Below are 18,437 nucleotides of genomic sequence, written 5' to 3' on the forward strand. Positions count from 1 at the left end.
AAAGAGTGCCACAAACCAAGTCATCACATGACCAAAGTTATGAGGACAAAACTCAGATGAAATTGTCACCGTGTATTCAATGATTTTAACTATTAAAAATGATACACAGCATTTTACAACACTGATTGGTTCCCTTAAGTTTATATTTGCTGTAATACAGAAATACATATCTTTGTGAATAGATTTGTTGGGAGGGCAGTTGCATTTTCATTGCTTCAATGTTTTTGCCTTATCTGCCATTGATACAATTTAACCATTTTATTTGCCAGAGCTTTTGGAATGATTATATTTGCTGAATCCATATATTCTGCATTATATGGTACCATCCAATCGCTTGTGCCATATTTACTCGATTTATACCCCATCTTTCTCCCCCATGGAGACTCAAAGCAGCTTACATCGTTCTTACCCACTTTGTTTATCCTCACAATAACCCTGTGAGGTAGGTCATGCTGAGAGCGTGTGTCTGGCCCAAGGTCACCCAGCAAGCTTTCATGGCAGAGAGGGGAATTGAACCTGGGTCTCTCAGATCCTAGTTGGAAACTCTAACCACTACTCCACATTGGCTCTTAAGGGCATCTGTACAAATATATATTTTATATGTACAACTACAGATACTTGGAAAGTCTGAAATATACTCTTAATGTTATCTTAGTTAACTTTTTTCTTTTACGCATGACTATAATAATTTTTATGACATAATGGCTGGGATCCAAAGGGCCATGTAGGATCATCCATGCATAAACAGAATTAGTCTAAAATAAGCAGAATTTGGTTGTGTAAATCGTATTGTAACTCACACATACTATTTCTGTTTAATTTCTAGCCCTCCCTCCCCGCGAACAGACTCAGGGCACATCAAGCATAAAAACAATTAAAATCACAATAAAATCATGACAATCATAAATACAGTTTAAAAATTACAGTTTACAATTCCTAAGATGGTGGTCCATATCCATAACATCCACCCCTGCTGATAGTGCACGGGGGGAAGGGAGGGAAGGAGAGAGCAACATTCTAATTGGATTGATTCATGGAGGGGGCAAGATGATAATACACCTCCCCCCACAACAGGAGACAGGTAGGGAGGCTCACCAGATGACACAGAATGGCTACAACCATATGCCTGGCAGAACATCTCTGTCTTACAGGCCTGCCAAAAGAATAGAAGATCTTGCAGGCCTGAGTGTCCACAGACAGAGAGTTCCACCAGGATGGAGCCAGGACTGAAATGGCCTTGGCTCTGGTCGAGGCCAGTCGAGCCTCCTTGCGGCCAGGAACCACCAGTAATTGTTTGTCAACTGATCTAAGTGCTCTCCGGGGTACATACGGTGAAAGGTGGTCTCACACAATAGGTATACAATACAAGACAAACATTGTCTTCATAAGCCAGTGGGATGTTCCAAGGAATGGTGAACAGTAAAGCAGTTAAGCTCATTGGACAGTCCAAACCTAAAACCCAGATACTGGTCCATCACCAGCATAGCTAGTCAGTATCTTATTCATAATCAGCTTTTCACCCTTTGTTGTAAAAATCTCATTACTTCTGTGAGCCGCCGCCCCGCTTGTCATGCGCTCTCCACCCTCTGCCATCTTCCCAGGTGTCTCGGAGCAAGAGTTCCCTCAGCCTCAGACTGGGGTGGGGGTGGTGGTTACATCACCGAGCCCTCCTCCTGCCCATTGGGTGATGAACCTGCGCACGCTCTCTCTCTCTCTCTCCAACCAACTCACACCCAACTTTTCCTCCCCGGCCTCATGGGGAACTCCTCCCTTTATAGCACCCATCCACCCCTCCCACTGGGCGTCAGCCAATCTGCCCTTGCTCCCCATCACCTGTTAATTCCCCCTTTCTTCCCCACCTGTTAATCCCTTAGCTGACTGGCCCTGCTCCTGTCCATCCTGCTGTATCTTCCCATCTTTCCCCTCCTGCCCAACCCTCTTGCTTTGCCCCTTCTGAGGTTCCCCCCAGCAATTGGCCACACTTCTGCCCTTCAGACTGGGGTGCCTTCCTAGGCACTTCCCTGTCAGTCAGGGAAGAGCCTTGGCCTCCTGCTCGCCCCGCCACCTTGTCTGGCCTCCTGGCCCTTCCCTCGCTTGGCGTCTGTCTCGCCGCCACCCCCGAGCCTCGCCCAGCTCCCGGCCACGGGGAAGCCAGGCTGGCTCACGTCTGCGGTGTTGGTGTCAAGCCCTCCTGTGTTGGGCTGGTGGCCGCATCGTCAGGCTGCTTGGCTGCCGCTCACCAGGGCCCGCCGCTGGCTGCTGCGTTCCAGCACTGCTCTGCTGTTTGGCGGGCTCTCAGCAGTGGTCTGTTTCCAGCGGTGCTCAGGCCCAGCTGGTAAGTGCGATGGGAGGGGCTGGGGGCCTCTGACCAGCCTTCCATAGCTCTGAGGGGGGTCGCCCCCCCCCCAGCCCAGGGCAGGTGGACCCTGCTCCGGACACACTTGAGGTAACTGTAAAACATTGTCACACTGGTTGCAATCCTTAAATTCTTTAAATCCTTAAAAGCAAGGGGATCGTAACATTGTACTGTTTTAAACTTTACTTTTAAGGTTTAACCACCTTTTTTATAATGGGTGAAAAAGAATTTTCAGTAGTTGGACATTCTTTTTTACAGTGTTCAAAGAGCTGCTTAGCAGAATCGGGCAGGAGAAGAATGGAGTTCCACATATTCCCAAAATTGCAGAAAAGAAAAATAATCGCTATTCTATCCCCGATATTCCTGGAGATGTAGAACAGATGTTTCCACGTGAGAAAGGAAACAAGAAAATCAAAGCGAATACTGTTTCTGGTGGAAGAAACAGAATAAAGAAAATTTTAGATAAGACACGATTCAGCATCTTACCTCCGAAATTATTCAGGTACGGTACAATATTCAAATATTGCTGCATGATTTTCATTAGGTTTGAATTTAAGTATTAGACGACTTCTGTTAGGTTGAATACATTGAACTACTCCCAGAAACGGATCTTCCTTCCAACAGTATCCCCCTGTGAATGCTAAAAAGGCATTTCAAGAGGGACCTCATATACAAAAAGCTATGCAGCAAGGAGGACTGCAGGGAAGAGAGGGAACAGGGTGAAAATGCCATTCCCTTAACAGAAAATCCACTGACAAATGAGGAAGGTAATTGCACCTGATTCCCCTCTATGGCTTTTCATCTATGAAGATCCCATGACCTTTAGCAATTTGTTTTTGTAGATCACAGGAGAGTAGTGTGAGAAAAAGGTAAAGGAAGATTTGCACACACACACACCCTGTATCTGTTCACACATTAAGTGAAATCTCTGCATGGCTTGTACCATCTTATTTAGCTATAGTTGTTGCAGTTTCATAGAGCAACTATCTGTAATAGTTCCATCAAGTTTATAATGATATGCCAGAGGTTGCTTCCAGAATGATGTACTATCCAGTTCTGGAAGCTTATAGATGAGACTAGAAAAAAGAGGGCTATTATCAACTCTCTGATAATGAACAGCTTTGCACATTCACATCTGCAGCTCAGCCACCTTCACACCCTAGGGAAGGCAACAAGCATGTGTCTCAGTTATTTTAGTTGTTATATTTTATTCGAGAGACTAATACTAAATAATCTTGTATCATTAACATGACAGCAGTACAATAAAAAATAGGCTCAAGCAACAAATCAACAAGAACATCATCAGCATAAAACAGAGCAGTAGCATAAATGAGTATGACTAAAATGTATTATGCAAAGACAGAAGAAACAAACTTTTACATTGCAGAGAGTTCCAAAGCCTGAGTGCCCTGTATCATGAGCCTTCTTCACTTTGCAGGCAGGTAAAAGAGCAGGCCCTCGCCTTGAAGATCTTAGACAGTAATTCTTTAGACATTGTAATTCCATTTGGAACCATGATAGTTACAATCCAGCCCAAAAAATCCTCGTAAAGGATGAAGGATTTCTCCATTCATTTCAAGAACAGCCCCATGAACACTACTTTCATTCCTCTACATTGCTAGAATATGAATATGAGTACAGGTAGCCGGCTCAAGGTTGACTCAGCCTTCCATTCTTCTGAGGTTGGTAAAATGAGTACCCAGTTTCCTGGGGGTAAAGTGTAGATGACTGGGGAAGGCAATGGCAAGCCACCCCATAACAGAGAGCCAGTTTGGTGTAGTGATTAAGAGTGTGGGACTCTAATCTGGAGAGCCGGGTTTGATTCCCCACTCCTCCACATGAAGCCAGCTGGGTGACCTTAGGCTAATCACAGCTCTCTCGAGCTCTCTCAGCTTCACCCACCTCACAGGGTGTTTGTTGTGGGGATAATAATAACATACTTTGTAAACCGCTCTGAGTGGGCATTAAGTTGTTCAGAAATGTGGTATATAAATAGAACGTTATTAAAAAGTCTGCCAAGAAAACATCATGATGTGACGTCCCGCCCATGAGTCTGTAATGACTCAGTGCTTGCACAGGGGATTACCTTTACCTACATCATAGTAGCTCTAGAGTTTGTCCTAAAGCAGTTATTGCTTATTTCTTCTACCTCCAAACAATCTTCATTGTCTCCTTCCCTTTGTTTTTCTGATATATAGTTCTCTGTCTTTTATTTAACTGTAAAGCCTCTTCCTATTTATCTGGATGTCATTTGTTATCTGTTAGTCCTATTTTCTTCCAACATTATTCTGTATCCTTGGAAACAAACTGTTGTCATTACTTGTGCTCTCTAGCAGAGGTCCAAAGGTATATATCTAACATATCTTATCTTGTGTTCCCTCTTGTTGACTGAATGGTACCTGGGTAAATCTATCTATCATCAAGCACTCCTAGGAATAGTTGGACCTGACTTTTCTACATAATTATGGTATTCAGGGTTATAGCGTGCATTATGTTAGCCCAATGGTTATTCTGGTCCCTATATGTTGTTTAATAATATGTCTGAGAATTGTCAGCCTTGGTTGTTTGTGTTTTAACCACTTATTTCCTTTGCTTTGTTGATGGATTATTGCTAAATGAATTGGAAGAAGGAGGGTGTGGAACCTGCATGGAAACCTTGGCGCTGGAAATCAGTTCTCTTCTTGTTTTTCTCATGCCTTATCCTTAGTTTTGGCTCCTTCTTAGGGCTTAGTGATTCCCCAAGACCTGTTATTAAGGAATATGGTTTTTGTCATGCCAAACATCCTACAGCAATTTAGACTAAAATAAGTAAATCTAAACAGCAGTATTCCAGTGCTATGACTGGAACACTGCTGTTTCAGTGCAAGATCTAGTGCAAGATTGCAGTGCAAGATCTAGTGCTTAAATAAATTTCAGTTTGTACACATGACTTCCTAATGCATATATGCCCAGCAGGAATAATAACGAGTAAGCCACCCAGTTTTATTTATTTAAAATATTTCTTGAAACTATTTATAAGCTTGTTGTTCTCTTCATGTATCAGAACCAAGACAAAAAAACAATATTAGATACTACTACATAAAAAATACTACATAAAAATAGAACAAGCAGGAGACCTGAAAGGAGTGGATATCTCATTTTCCTCTCCTCCACTATTTCCTCTTTCCCTTCCCCCTGGCAACCCCCATAGCATCTACATTTTCCGTGCTTCCTTCCCAGCCAGTTGCCAGCCTATCTTTATCTGTCTTTTGTCTTCAGCTTTCCCTCCAGCCCTTCTCCTGGTAGCCTGTAGCTGGGAATACTGTGGACCAGTTTATATGTTTTATTTATTGGGGCTTTAGTTTATGATCTTTGCCTGAATATAAACAAAGGTCGTGCTTTGTAGCTCTTCCTGGATCTATCTACAGCCATTGATACAGAAGACCATGCCATCTTGTTGAGGTGTTTGGAGGGAGAAGTGTATCAAGGAATGTGCCTTGAACTGGTTTAAATCCCTTTTCATAGAATAAACTCAAACGGTTGCTATGGATACCATCTATCTCCCAGGTGATATAGGGGTTCCACAGGGCACAGTCTTATCCCCCATGCTATTCAACCGCTGTGTAAAGCCATTAGGAGAAATTATTTGTAGATATGGAATTGGATGCCATCAGTATTCAGATGACACCCAGCTCTATATTTCGCTATCCAAATCTCTGTGGGATGAAAGCAAACAAATTGAAACTCATCCCAGACAAGACGGAAGTGATGCTGGTTGGGAAGGTACAGATCTTGAAGAACATTGTACTCCCTACTTTCAATGGAGTTCATCTGACTCTTGCAGACTCAGTTAAGAGCCCAGTGGTTATACTGGATCCAGCGCTACTGCTAGAAAAAGCAAGTTAAGGCAAAAAGTGCTTTCCATAAATTCAGTCTAGCTTGGAAGATGGCCTCCTACCTCGACAGGGCTGATCTGGCCACCTGGATACACGCCATGGTAACATCAAGACTTGACTTCTGTAATGCACAGTACGTAGGTCTCTCCTCTAAGTTAACTTGGCGATTCTAGTTGGTGTAGAACTCTGCAGCTTAACTATTATCAGGAGTTAGGAGGAGGATGAATATTACTCCCATTCTGCAGTCACTTCATTAACTTCCTATCAGTTACTGGGCTTGTAATGTTGAATCAGCTCAGATCACACAGGATATTCATGAAGTCACTCAGATGTCCCACACAGTAGATAAATCAGTTTATTGGCATAACAAAAGGGCTCCAAACAAACTACACACTGGTAACTCCAAGAATGCCAACAACTGAGGAACAGGAAACACTTAAACTCTAAATACTTTTCAGCTGTGGTGGGGAACTGCTTCACTTAAAGAGACATTACAGCACAGGGCTCAATTCAAGGTATTGGCTGTCACATACAAATCCCTTGCTCATCTGAACAGGGCCTTCTGCAGGTGCCAGCTTGCACATGGGCAAAATCAACAGCTGCCCATACATGTGTAATCTCTGTGGTGGCCTCCATTTAATGAAACAGTCTACCTGAAGAAGTTAGGAAAGCTCCCACTCTCCTGGTTTTCAGCATTTCTTCAACTCTGAATTGAATTTCTGCAGATTTCAAAAAGTCGCAAATTTGCATGTATCTACCTTGTTGGAAGTTTATTGAAATGTCTTTGAAATTGACTATACTGACTCGCACTGTGTAATTCTCCTTGAACCTCAGTGAGAATAAAACAAATAAATCAATTGTGTGTGTGTTGTATTTTAAATTTTTAATATATGAATTGTTTTAATGTTTGCTTGCTTGGGGACCCTGAGTTGAGTGGAAAGGTGGACTAGAAATGTTTTAAATAAAAATAAAACACGCTATATAACAGCCAGAATGTTTGGTTCTGCAAGTATGTGGGCTCTAAGTGCTTTTTTAACGTAAGCACCAATACCTTGAATTGTATGCAGAAAGAAATAGGCAGACAGTGCAAAGACCTTAGAGGGTATGGTTCTGTACGCTGACTGCTGATAACAACCAGGCCACCATGTTTTGCACCAGATGAAGTTTCTGGATAATCTACAAGGGCAGCCCCTGTGCAATCTGTGTGAAGCTTGGGGAAAAAAAACATTTTTCACTGCCATAGTCACCTACTTCTTCAGTAGGGGACAGGATCCAACAGAACAGCCAGTTCTTAACAGAGTCTTACAGCAAAAGTTAAACTCCATAAATGGAAGGAAAGTCCCATTTAATGCAGCTACCTTACCATTCAGCATCACCTCTGTCTTACCTCTTTTCAATTTCTATTTATTTGTCTTCAGCCATTTGCCCACCATGTAAGGACTGTATTTTATTTATGTTTGTTTCATTTATATCCCACCTTTCTACCCAGTGGGGACACACAATGGTTCACATAATTCTCCTCTTCTCTCTTTGATCCTCACAACAGCTCTGTGAGGTAAGTTAAGCTGAGTGTGTGGCTGGCTCAAGGTCACCCAGAAAGCTTCCATGGCAGAGAGGGGATTCAAACCTGGGTCTCCCAGATCTTAGTCTGACACTGGTTAATTGGTTCAGGGTGGAGACAACAACAAACAGATAGAAATTAAAATGGTGTATCGGTATATTGGTGATAGCCTGCAAAGTTTAAAATGATCTCATTATGGGGCTTTGCACGGATATTAAATAATAGTTTTGTAAAAATCCTTTCCATTTGAGAGGCATTTACAAATCCTCTGTATTAAAGGACTCATTGTCTGTTTGCAAGATCTTATAAGCAAGAGGGGGCACTAATCTAAACTACAGGTACTGGGTTTTACATTCTGCAAGACACTGTCAGGGAAATCAAACTGAATTGATCCATGCAGTTGCTGCTAGATGGTGCTGTAAATACCTTTAATGCCTGTGTACTAATCAAATTAGCATCTAAATCAAAACAGACTGGAGAGCTGTTGTCAGCAAAGAACGATTTTATCCTGAAATATCACAGACATAGCAGCATGTAAACAACAGAAGGAGCAGATTTTTTTTAAAAAAAAAGAAAAACCATTTCCAAAATGTCATGTTTCTAATGTTAGTAGTAGTTGCTGCTTGTTTTGCTTGCTGCACCTATAATATTAATATTTATGTATTGTCAAAACACAAGTAACTTTTAAAACTTCTTTTACAGTGATGGAAGTGTAAGCCAGTCCCAGGATGACAGTATTGTAGGCACCAGACAGTGCAGACACAGTGTGGCAATTATGCCTATTCCTGGCACTCTCTCATCCAGCAGTCCTGATCTCTTGCAGCCTACAACCAGCATGTTGGATTTTTCTAATCCTTCAGGTAAAAAAACTTACTTTCTGCAACTCATATCTTAATTTTCAGTTCTACTTGAAAGAGCAATGGCCATTCGCTTCTAGGTGCGTGAACTGTGCCGTATGCATCATACATTTATAATCAGCAAAGTCAAACAAAGAGCTAGTGATACTGTAGAAATGACCCTCATAGGAAACAGGATAAGTCATTATTGACATTAAGCTCAAAAGGGCTAACACAATTCAATTTAAAAATCCACCAAGCCTCCTTCCTAAACAAATCCCTTCTAATAAATTCAGATTCCTTATATTTACTAATGTGCAATACTGTCCCTATCCTGATGACCAGCTTCTTTGAAATGAGAAACTAATGGGCCATCTTCAGCTTGACAGTGAACTCAGACATACTCTCCTGTATACGGATCTTAATGGATCAGCTAGTGTTTCCAACATAAAATCTCTCACACAGGCATACTATCAAATAAACAACATTACATGTATAGCAATTTGAAAAGACATCAGTTGGCAATCCTAGGTCCCTAACTTGTTCTATAGGAATAACAAGGTTACATGTGGTACAACCTTGCTGGAAACTCTTCGGTAAAACCATAAAGTTTTCAGTGATTCCTAGAACTGGCACTATCATTTCTGGGTTTTCCCCCAGAAGTGATGTCATCACATTTGTGGCATTGCCTGTCCATGTCCCTGCCCCCAACCCTCCACCCAGTTCCCAGGCTTGGCCTGTCAACCCCAAAAACCTGCCTCTCCTGCAAACATCTGGTGCCCACAAGGTTGCAGTGAGTTGCTTTTCAACTAGCTTCTCCAATTAAAAGGATCATGTAGTAGGTGATGCAGAAGACTTCTGCCTAAGACTCTGGAGAGCTGCTGCCTGTCAGAGTAGGCAATATTGATATTGAGACATCAGGGTGATTCCGTTTAAAACAGCATTATGAGTTCACCAAGGCAACCAAGAGTATTTGTTCTCCTAGAAAGGATAGCCAAGTTACAAATTTATCAAAAGTACACGGCAGACCTGATGATGTGTGAAGATCCAAAGCCTCATGATTGCTTGTTTCAACACAAGCCCACTTCTACTCCCGTGCTTTCCAGTGGATTCTACTTCAGTTTCAGGCCAGCAAAACCAAACAGTACTACACTACGGAAACTTGACACTCCATTCACTTGTGGTTCCAAATCTGGAATCTGTTGGTGGGCAGGTCACTGAGGGGCCCAAAACCACTCAAAATCTGTACAGATGGGTTGGGAAGCCCAACTCAGCCTCCTAGACCAAGACAAGTGGTCATGGTCCCGGTCCCAACTTAGTATAAACTGGCAAGAACTCAGAACAATAATGCTAGTCATTCCTGTCTGAGGGCAGATGTATTTTCTTACTAATTAAGAACACCAAAGGAAAGGTCCACGTCAATAGACAAGAGAGAACTTGGTCAAGGTCCCACCAACAGGAGACCACTCTACTGTTGCACAGGGTGGAATGCCACGCCTCATCTATATCAATGCAATGCCTTAGTGGCAAGCTCAGTGCCAAAACTGACTGATTTTGTGACCAGGACCTGGATTTGGAGGAGTGGGCCCTGAACTGAGCAGTCTTGTGAGCAATCACCAGACCCCTCGAGAGACCAGAATTTCCCTCCAAACAAGTTATCAGTGTTCTTTTATTTAGTTAGTTAGCATAATTATATGTTGCTTTTATCCTGGAACAAAAGACCCAAAGCAGTTTACAAGTATAATGTTCTAGACAATCTATGATGAATACAGTCGCTCCAAATCCTAATATAACAGAACATCCATTGCTTTATAGTCCAATTACATAATTTGAAACTGGAAAAAATACTGTACCAGCAAAAAATGTAGAGAGAAATTATAATGGTGGCAATCTGAAGGCTAAACAGCCTTTCCCTTGTCCCAGGCAGCAGTTCTTTACATCTGTAGGCAGGGGGATGAGTTGCAGGTCTGCTGCCAGAGCGGCAGGAGAAAGGGGCTGTAAGTTTCACAGATGCCGCACTGGAACTGGCGCAGGGTCTGTAAAACTGACAGCCCAGGCAACAGGAAAAGAGGTTGTCAGTTTTACAGACCCAGTTCCAGCACGGGGTCTGTGAAACTGACATCCCCTTTCTCCTGCTGCTCGGGCTGTTAGTTTTACAGACCCCACACCGATTCTAGCGTGGGGTCTTTGAAACTGACAGCCCAGGCATCAGGAGAAAGAGGCTGTGAGTTTCACAGACCCCGTGCTGGGTTCAGCTGATGGGCCGAAAATGGCGTGAGATCTGTGAAATGCCCAACCGGCCACAGAACGGCTGGAAAAATTAGTTTGTTCTGGAAAAACACATTCCCACGGAACGTGTGTTTCAGTGCAAACGAACCAGCCATTCCATATGGAATTTTGTTCCGTGGTTCGTTTTGTGCCTATCTCTACTCGTAAGAGATCCTTAACTAAGCACATTTTAACTAAGCATATAATCTTTATAGCTCCAGATTGGCCAAGGTGTAAATAAGATTGGCTAAGGTGTAAATAAGAGCACTACAGCAAAAATCCCTGCAGAGAACAGTTTCCCAAACAGTAGCAGATACCAGACTGCTCCTGCAAGGGCATCTAGAAATATATAAACTATCTACCTATACTGTAAAAAGGAGTGAACACGTTAGCTGAGCCAGCGTTTTCATTGTCTTTGAAAGGCGTGCAAGTTCATGAATGTAATGAACCACTCTTTAAGGCGTAGAATACCACGCAGTTCTAGGTATTTTTTTGCTGTGGAATCCAACTTTGATGCGGCTGCTCAGCACTAGAACCCATGTTTCTTATCCTTCACATCCCATAAATTCTCAGAGATCCAATTTACCTATGGAGCAGTGTTGCCCTGAATTTTCCTGTTTTGCTGAAACCATACCATCTGTTATGAAAGTCTTCCATTTCCCTCCTCATTTCTCACTTCATGTCTGTGAGGATGGGCCACAGTTGTTCAGTGGTGAGAGAAAAGCACCTTTCCTGTGCCCAGAAGCAGTTCCTTTTATTCTTAAATTGCATGTTCCATAAAACTCTGGGAAGCCAAGGTTCAGATTTGATCTGTGAGTTCAATGTAGACAGCCTGCATGTGGAAAGGGAAGAAAGCTGAAAAGGGAGGGGGGTTCGTTTCTGTAGAGTGGCTAGGATTTGAGGGGAAAGAACAGCAGTGGGCTTGCATGTTGCAGGTAATGCATGCTGTTATATCACTGAAAATGGCAACTAATTATTAGAGCTGGTGTGGAGTAGTGGGTAGTGGCTAGTGGTACTGATAGAGTAAGTAGTGTGTTGAACTAGGATCTGTGAGACCCAGGTTTGAATCCCCACTTTTCCATTGAAGCTTGCAGGATGACCTTTTGAGCTCAGTCTAACCTACCTCACAAGGCTGTAATAAGGATTAAATGGAGGATAGGAGAACAATATACACCATTTTGTGTCCCAGTTGGGAAAACAGAGATGTAAGTGAAGAAAAATACTGAGTGATAAATTCTAAATTTTTTACATCCAGAAGAGCATCTAGTAAGTGTAGCAGAGCAGCTCAAGAAAAAAAGCCTTGAAGAGCCACTTATTATAGGTCAGGCTGTGTCTGAGTCTGACATTCAGCAGATAAAGAGCTGGACTTGCTTCTGAGTTGTATGAGTTTGCTCTGTTATCCAATAACTGGCTTTGGCCAGTGACACTTATCCCCAGTACCTTTTAGAGCCTAACCGACTGCATCTAGAGATTTCTAGGAATTGTGAACCTATGGGAGGAAAAGAAAGGATCAAAACTCTGGGAAAAATAAAAACGCAACACATTTTCTTGTCAAGCATAAACTGATTTTACTGCTGCATTGTTTATGGCTTAGCCTTAAACAGTGCGTTTTATGTTGTTAAGGCAGTAAACCAGCAATGAAGATCAGGATTGCTATGCAGAGGCAGGCGATGGCAAACCACCTCGGAATGTCTCCTGCCTTGAAATGGCAGGACCCCCAACAGGGGTCACCATAAGTCAACTACGATTTAACAACATATGCACATACACATGCACACTCATAGGGCTTTGCCTATAAAATTGTCCTGTTTGGTGTATTTATGAAAGTTTTTAGAGTATTTAAAAGGTTTTAAAAGTTTTTTAAAGTTTTTTTTAAAATATTGTAGCAAAAAAAGGAAGTTATCATTTGGATAGAAACAGGCTCATCATCGTCTAGCAGTTTATTTGAATACCAAGTTAAACTTTTTAAATATTAAAAACCTTGAACTATTCTGTAGTGTATTATTATCATATATATTATAACATATTAATTGTGGACCAGATTAGTTATAGTTCACCAAGTATAAGCTGGGAACTATGCTGTGTATGTTTATAGTATACACAGGAATTGTATCTAGTGCTGAACCTGGCCCACAGTTTGCAGATCAGAATATCCATATGAAAAGGAGCCACATGTTGTAGATTGCCTTACATAATATCATTACATTACACATTCTGTCACAGTAAATCCTTCTCTTCAAGGCATTTCACTAATTCAAAAGAAGAAATAAAGAAAGAGAGAAAATATTTCAAAGTGTTTTTGTTTACATATTCTCCAAAATTTCCAATTTTTCGATCAGAAAAATTGAGGGGAAAGCTTTCCGAATTTTTTTTCCAGTCAAGACTTTCATATCGCTAACTACGTTGTTTGGAAGGCCCCCACCAGTTAATGATTGTAAACTATTTTATGCATTGGAAGTACTGTATAAATGGTTTACAGTACAGCCATATGCAGTTACTCCAGTCTAAACCCATTGTAATCAAATCTGCATTGGATTTCACTGTTGATATGCACAGGCAAAAGTGAAGAAAAAAAGCTGATTTGCTTATTCTAATAGCACTCATTAGTACCCATTGATATCTATTAAAATTAATTTACAAATATCTAAAGACCTCTGCTATCATGACTACTTTCACATCTCTTCCATAATTTTATTCCTCTCATGGTTTGTAACTTCCTTGTGAGCTTCCATCTAAACTTTCTAACGAGTAATGTGTAGCCATTTGTTCTTGACCCACAATTACCTTTAACCTAAACAACTCTTCCTCATTACTGTATTAATCCCCTGACACTTTTGTAATGTGTCATTATATTCTCTCTCAGCTTTCTACTAAGTCAGAACAGGTCTAGAAACGAGATTTGTGTGATTTTGTGACTTGCTTACATTGTAGCTTAATTGTGCATTCCTTTTACTTTCTTGTAGCATGGGGTTATATTTATGCAACATCTTATGTAGCAGTTTCAGTTTACATATGTGGAGATGTGTTTCCACCAATGTGTCTGTCAAATAGAAGCAATAAGGACTCAGATTCTTATTTATATACTTTTTTTAATAAGAGGAAATCAAAGATATTTTCATAGCTTTTTATTATGTGCCTATGTAACATCTGGAACCTGACTTTTTTTCTCCCCTTCCCCCACTTTTTCATCCTGCAGCAATTGGTTTTTACTGTAAGTATTCCAATCACTGGTACCTAATATTCTTTATATTTCACATATTATGTGTTCAGTCATATTTAGTAGATTTTTAAAAAAAATATTAAGCATTAAATTTCATCCTCACATTTAACCTTTTTTGGGTGGATCCCATTTACTGATCACAGCTGAATCTTTCCCTTTCACCAACATACATGTTTAAATGAGTCAGACTTTATAATAGGTCTTTATTTGCTTTTAATGTATGAACTTATACATTCAGTAAATTATTGCTCCTTTGTGGGTTAGAGATGATTGACTCCTTTGTTTCTAAATATAAATATAATGGCATTTTCCTATAAAATATTTGCTCATTAGTCACATTTGAAAAAATACACCTTGTATAGGAAAGAGAGGGTGATTTAGCAGAGGACAATGATGCACGCAAGAAAAAGTGACGGCTTGCGTGGAAAGCTGCAAAAACATGACCAGAATTGTGTCAATTTTAAAGAAGCCCTCCATGGCTGTCATCAGTATTGATCTTGCCGTTGAGGCCCATGTATTTTATAGGAAGTTGCTGGCCAAATGTTCAAAACTCCCTTCAAGAATTCATGTTAGTGTATGAGAATGTATGTAAAAATCTCTCACTTACAACCAAGGTATGAATAACTAGAAAAATTTACTATTATAATTTATCCATTTACACCAGAGAATGTACAATTTTTCTAGTTATTCATACCTTGGTTGTAAGTGAGAGATTTTTCTAAACTTCCTGTGTTACGATAAGATAGGAAAAATATTTATGAAAGATTGGACTGATGTAAATTTTTAGTTCCAGCCACATTAGGATAATAGGATGGATTTGCAAGGCTAGTTCTTTTTATATTCGAATGCTGTACAATTGTACAATTGTACAATTATGTAGCATTAAAAGTGCAGAACAAAGGGTTACATATTTAGTCAGCGGCATAAGAAAGATCAAACCCTTAAAAATGAGGTCTATAGAATATAAAAAAGAGTTATCAAACACACTTTATAGAAGGAAATGCTGTATAGTCCCATTGTGTCAGCCAGTCAAAGAATAATAGAATCTTGTATGAAACATTATTTTATAGTGATACACTATTTACCTGTAAAGGACAAAAAATTAATATTTATTGTTGATAAAGTAAAGCATCTGAGATGTTATCGATTCAAAGAATATAACAATGATTTAAAATGTGTTTTTTTAAATTCAGACATTCCAGATCAGGTTATAAGAGTTTTTAAAGCAGATCAACAAAGTTGCTACATTATCATCAGCAAAGACACTACAGCAAAAGAAGTTGTAAGACATGCAGTGCAGGAATTCAATTTGACAGGGGCAGCAGACATGTATTCCCTCTGTGAAGTTTCTGTGAGTCCTGAAGGAGTTATCAAGCAGCGGAGGCTTCCTGATCAGTTCTCAAAGTTAGCAGACAGAATTCAGCTCAACGGGAGGTATGAACGTTTTCTATAATTTTAAAATTAAGAACATTTGAAGATAGATGAACTAAAAGTATATTGCTTCGAATGAGATAATAAAGATCAGTAATGCCACTGTTACAATAAAGTATCTGAAATTCACAAAAAAACCCTTGACACTCTTCAGATACCATTAATATGATAATGTATTGTTATATCTGCTAACAGGAAAGGTGGTTCTTGAAGGTCAAGTCTTTATTTTTAACATAGATTATTTATATCAAATTGGTGACTTTTATAGTGATACACTATGAAGATACCTGAACTATTAGAGGTAAATCTGAATCTATTTCTTGTTAAACAGCTAAGTTGTCCTCTCTGAAATGGTACTAAAAGGCATTTAATGTTGGTTGTTGTTGTTGTTATTTAATAATTTGCTTCTAATTTTACTTTTAGATATTACCTGAAAAATAATATGGAAACAGAGACTCTGTGCTCAGATGAAGATGCTCAAGAATTGCTTAGAGAAAGCCAGATATCCCTTCTACAGTTGAGTACCATTGAGGTGGCTACTCAGTTATCAATGCGAGATTTTGAATTATTTCGGAATATTGAGCCTACTGAATACATTGATGATCTATATAAGCTTGACTCTAAAACAGGAAATGCTAACTTGAAACAGTTTGAGGATGTGATTAACCAAGAGACATTTTGGGTTGCCACAGAAATTTTATCAGAATCAAACCAGCTCAAAAGGATGAAGATTGTAAAACATTTCATTAAAATTGCTCTCCATTGTCGAGAATGCAAGAACTTCAACTCTATGTTTGCTGTTATCAGGTATAGTATTTACCTTTTAACTAGTAATAGAACAACAGAATATTACTTTTAATATACAAGGTGAAATTTGTGCCTGAATTTGACTGTGATAAATAAGTAGTTCTAATGATGTAAATGGAAGTACCTTTTAGTCACTTGAAAATAGTAGCCTTATCAAAAGTTGAGTTGTAGCTGGTATACCTATGAGATACTTAATAAAACTCAAGCAATACAGAGACAGTTCTTTAGCGTTAAAAGGGTAGAATTGCTTGATTTATTGATAGGCATTGTAATGCATTGGGCAATGATTTCTTTATATACTTCAGTTAACTTGCAAAATTAAATAGTACATGAAAATATCTGTACTCATAGTAACAGGGTATTACATCAGTGTGACTTCATCTGCATGAAGACAGTCTAGCAGCCATTTTGCCCAGTCTCATATGAACCCTTCATTTCAGCAAGCATTTTTCCAATCACACAGATTACAGTATTTAGCTTATGGCATATATGAGGGAAAATAGCTCCTTATGACCATTCTAATGTATTTATTTATTTGTACCCTGCCTTTCTTCCCAATGGGGACCCAGAGCGGCTCATGCCATTCTCCTCTTCTCCATTTCACTCTCACAACAACCCTGTGAGGTAGGTTAGGTTGAGAGGGTATGATTGGCCCAAGGTCACCCAGCAAGTTTTCATGGCAGTGTTAGAATTTAAACCTGGGCCTCCCAGATCATAGTCCGTCACTCTAACCACTACACCACAATACACGTCTGCCTCCTTTAAACAGAAGGGTGGACTTGACAGTTCACATTCACAGCTCTGTCCCTTTGACATACTAGTTGTGATTGTTAATCTACAGTATTTTGGCTTTGTTCTATTTTTCAAATAACCTTTGAAATTTAGCTGTTACACCCTTTATTTCCATATGTTGATATCACTGGCATAAAAAGGCTGTAGAATTAATTTTGGTGTGAAGAAATTAATTGTTTTTCAGTAGACAACATTCATACCATACATGTACAATAGTAGTAATAAGAATGATTAGCTCAGTTTCATTTTTTTAGAAGTTCATACAGAAATGAGTGGTTCAGATATAATGCTGCTGTCTGATACTGGTTAAGCACATCAAGAGTGGACCACACAATCTCGCCTTCCCCTGTGAACTCAAATTCTCACTACATGCCTTAATCTAATAAGTGATAGTACACAGTAACGGTCCATGCTGTTAAGTCTAATTAAGTCTTAACCCAGTGTCCTAAGTTAAAGGGAAACCTTGGTTATGCTTGAATGCGGTTAATGTCATCCTGAGTACAATTAAGGCTGATGATGGAAATTGGTACTCTAGAACAAAGAGTTGCAGAGGAAGCATACAGTTCTGTAGCCAGCTTCCAGTTGTTTAACTATAGTTAAGCATGAGCATGAGCAAAAAGTCAAAGAACCATCTTTGTACAGTAGAGTGGGGCTGCTGCTTCAGATTAGGTTGGAAACTTAGTCACATCTCATAAAAGCATAAGCACTGGCCCACAGACTTACCTGTGCGGCCGGTTTGCTGCACGCGGGGTGGCCGAGGGAAGCAGGAAGTGCGGCGGCACGGGGGCTCCCGGGCTGTTCGCGCACCCACCCAATAGGATTTAAACTTCCCCGGCCAATCGGCTCCACCCGGGGGGCGGGGGGGCGGACCTGGGAAGGCCAGTCTTCCCTCTGGTCCGCCTATTTTGTATTTAAGTAGCTCGGTCGCCCAGGAGCTCCAGTTGCGTTCAGGCGAGCGAAGTCCCACCCTCCACACCCTCTTTGGTTGGTTTTTGCTGGATTGTTTCTTTTGCGCTCTTGTCTTGTCACAACTTCCTCTGGGGTGGTGGTTTTGGCATTGGGATCCAATCCCTCTGGGGGGAGATGGGGCATGAGGCCACATCAAACCCCATTTATAGGGGATTCCCTTAAGGAATTCAGGGAGCAGGGCCGGGGGCGGTGCCCAGCTCAGGGGCCCTGCATGCGACGGCTCACTCCCTGGTGGCGGGGACAATGAGGGGTGTACACCCAATTGACCTCGCTAACTGCCATCCCTCGGTTTTTCCTCCCACAGCAGGGCCTGTGGGGGCTG

The 18,437-nt window shown here is 40.7% G+C and overlaps 1 protein-coding gene across 1 annotated transcript in view; it reads left to right on the forward strand.

The window, feature by feature from the left end:
- Positions 1-18,437, forward strand: part of RAPGEF6 (Rap guanine nucleotide exchange factor 6) — a 235,473-nt gene that overhangs the window by 169,324 nt on the left and 47,712 nt on the right. Inside the window, exons 16-20 of the mRNA XM_054979018.1 lie at positions 2,615-2,858; positions 8,495-8,652; positions 14,093-14,107; positions 15,310-15,550; positions 15,971-16,354. Coding sequence (XP_054834993.1) covers positions 2,615-2,858; positions 8,495-8,652; positions 14,093-14,107; positions 15,310-15,550; positions 15,971-16,354 — 1,042 coding nt within the window. The remainder of the gene's footprint in view (positions 1-2,614; positions 2,859-8,494; positions 8,653-14,092; positions 14,108-15,309; positions 15,551-15,970; positions 16,355-18,437) is intronic.

This window comes from Eublepharis macularius, chromosome 4 (assembly GCF_028583425.1).
Source record: "Eublepharis macularius isolate TG4126 chromosome 4, MPM_Emac_v1.0, whole genome shotgun sequence".
Classification (NCBI taxonomy): Eukaryota; Metazoa; Chordata; class Lepidosauria; order Squamata; family Eublepharidae; genus Eublepharis; species Eublepharis macularius.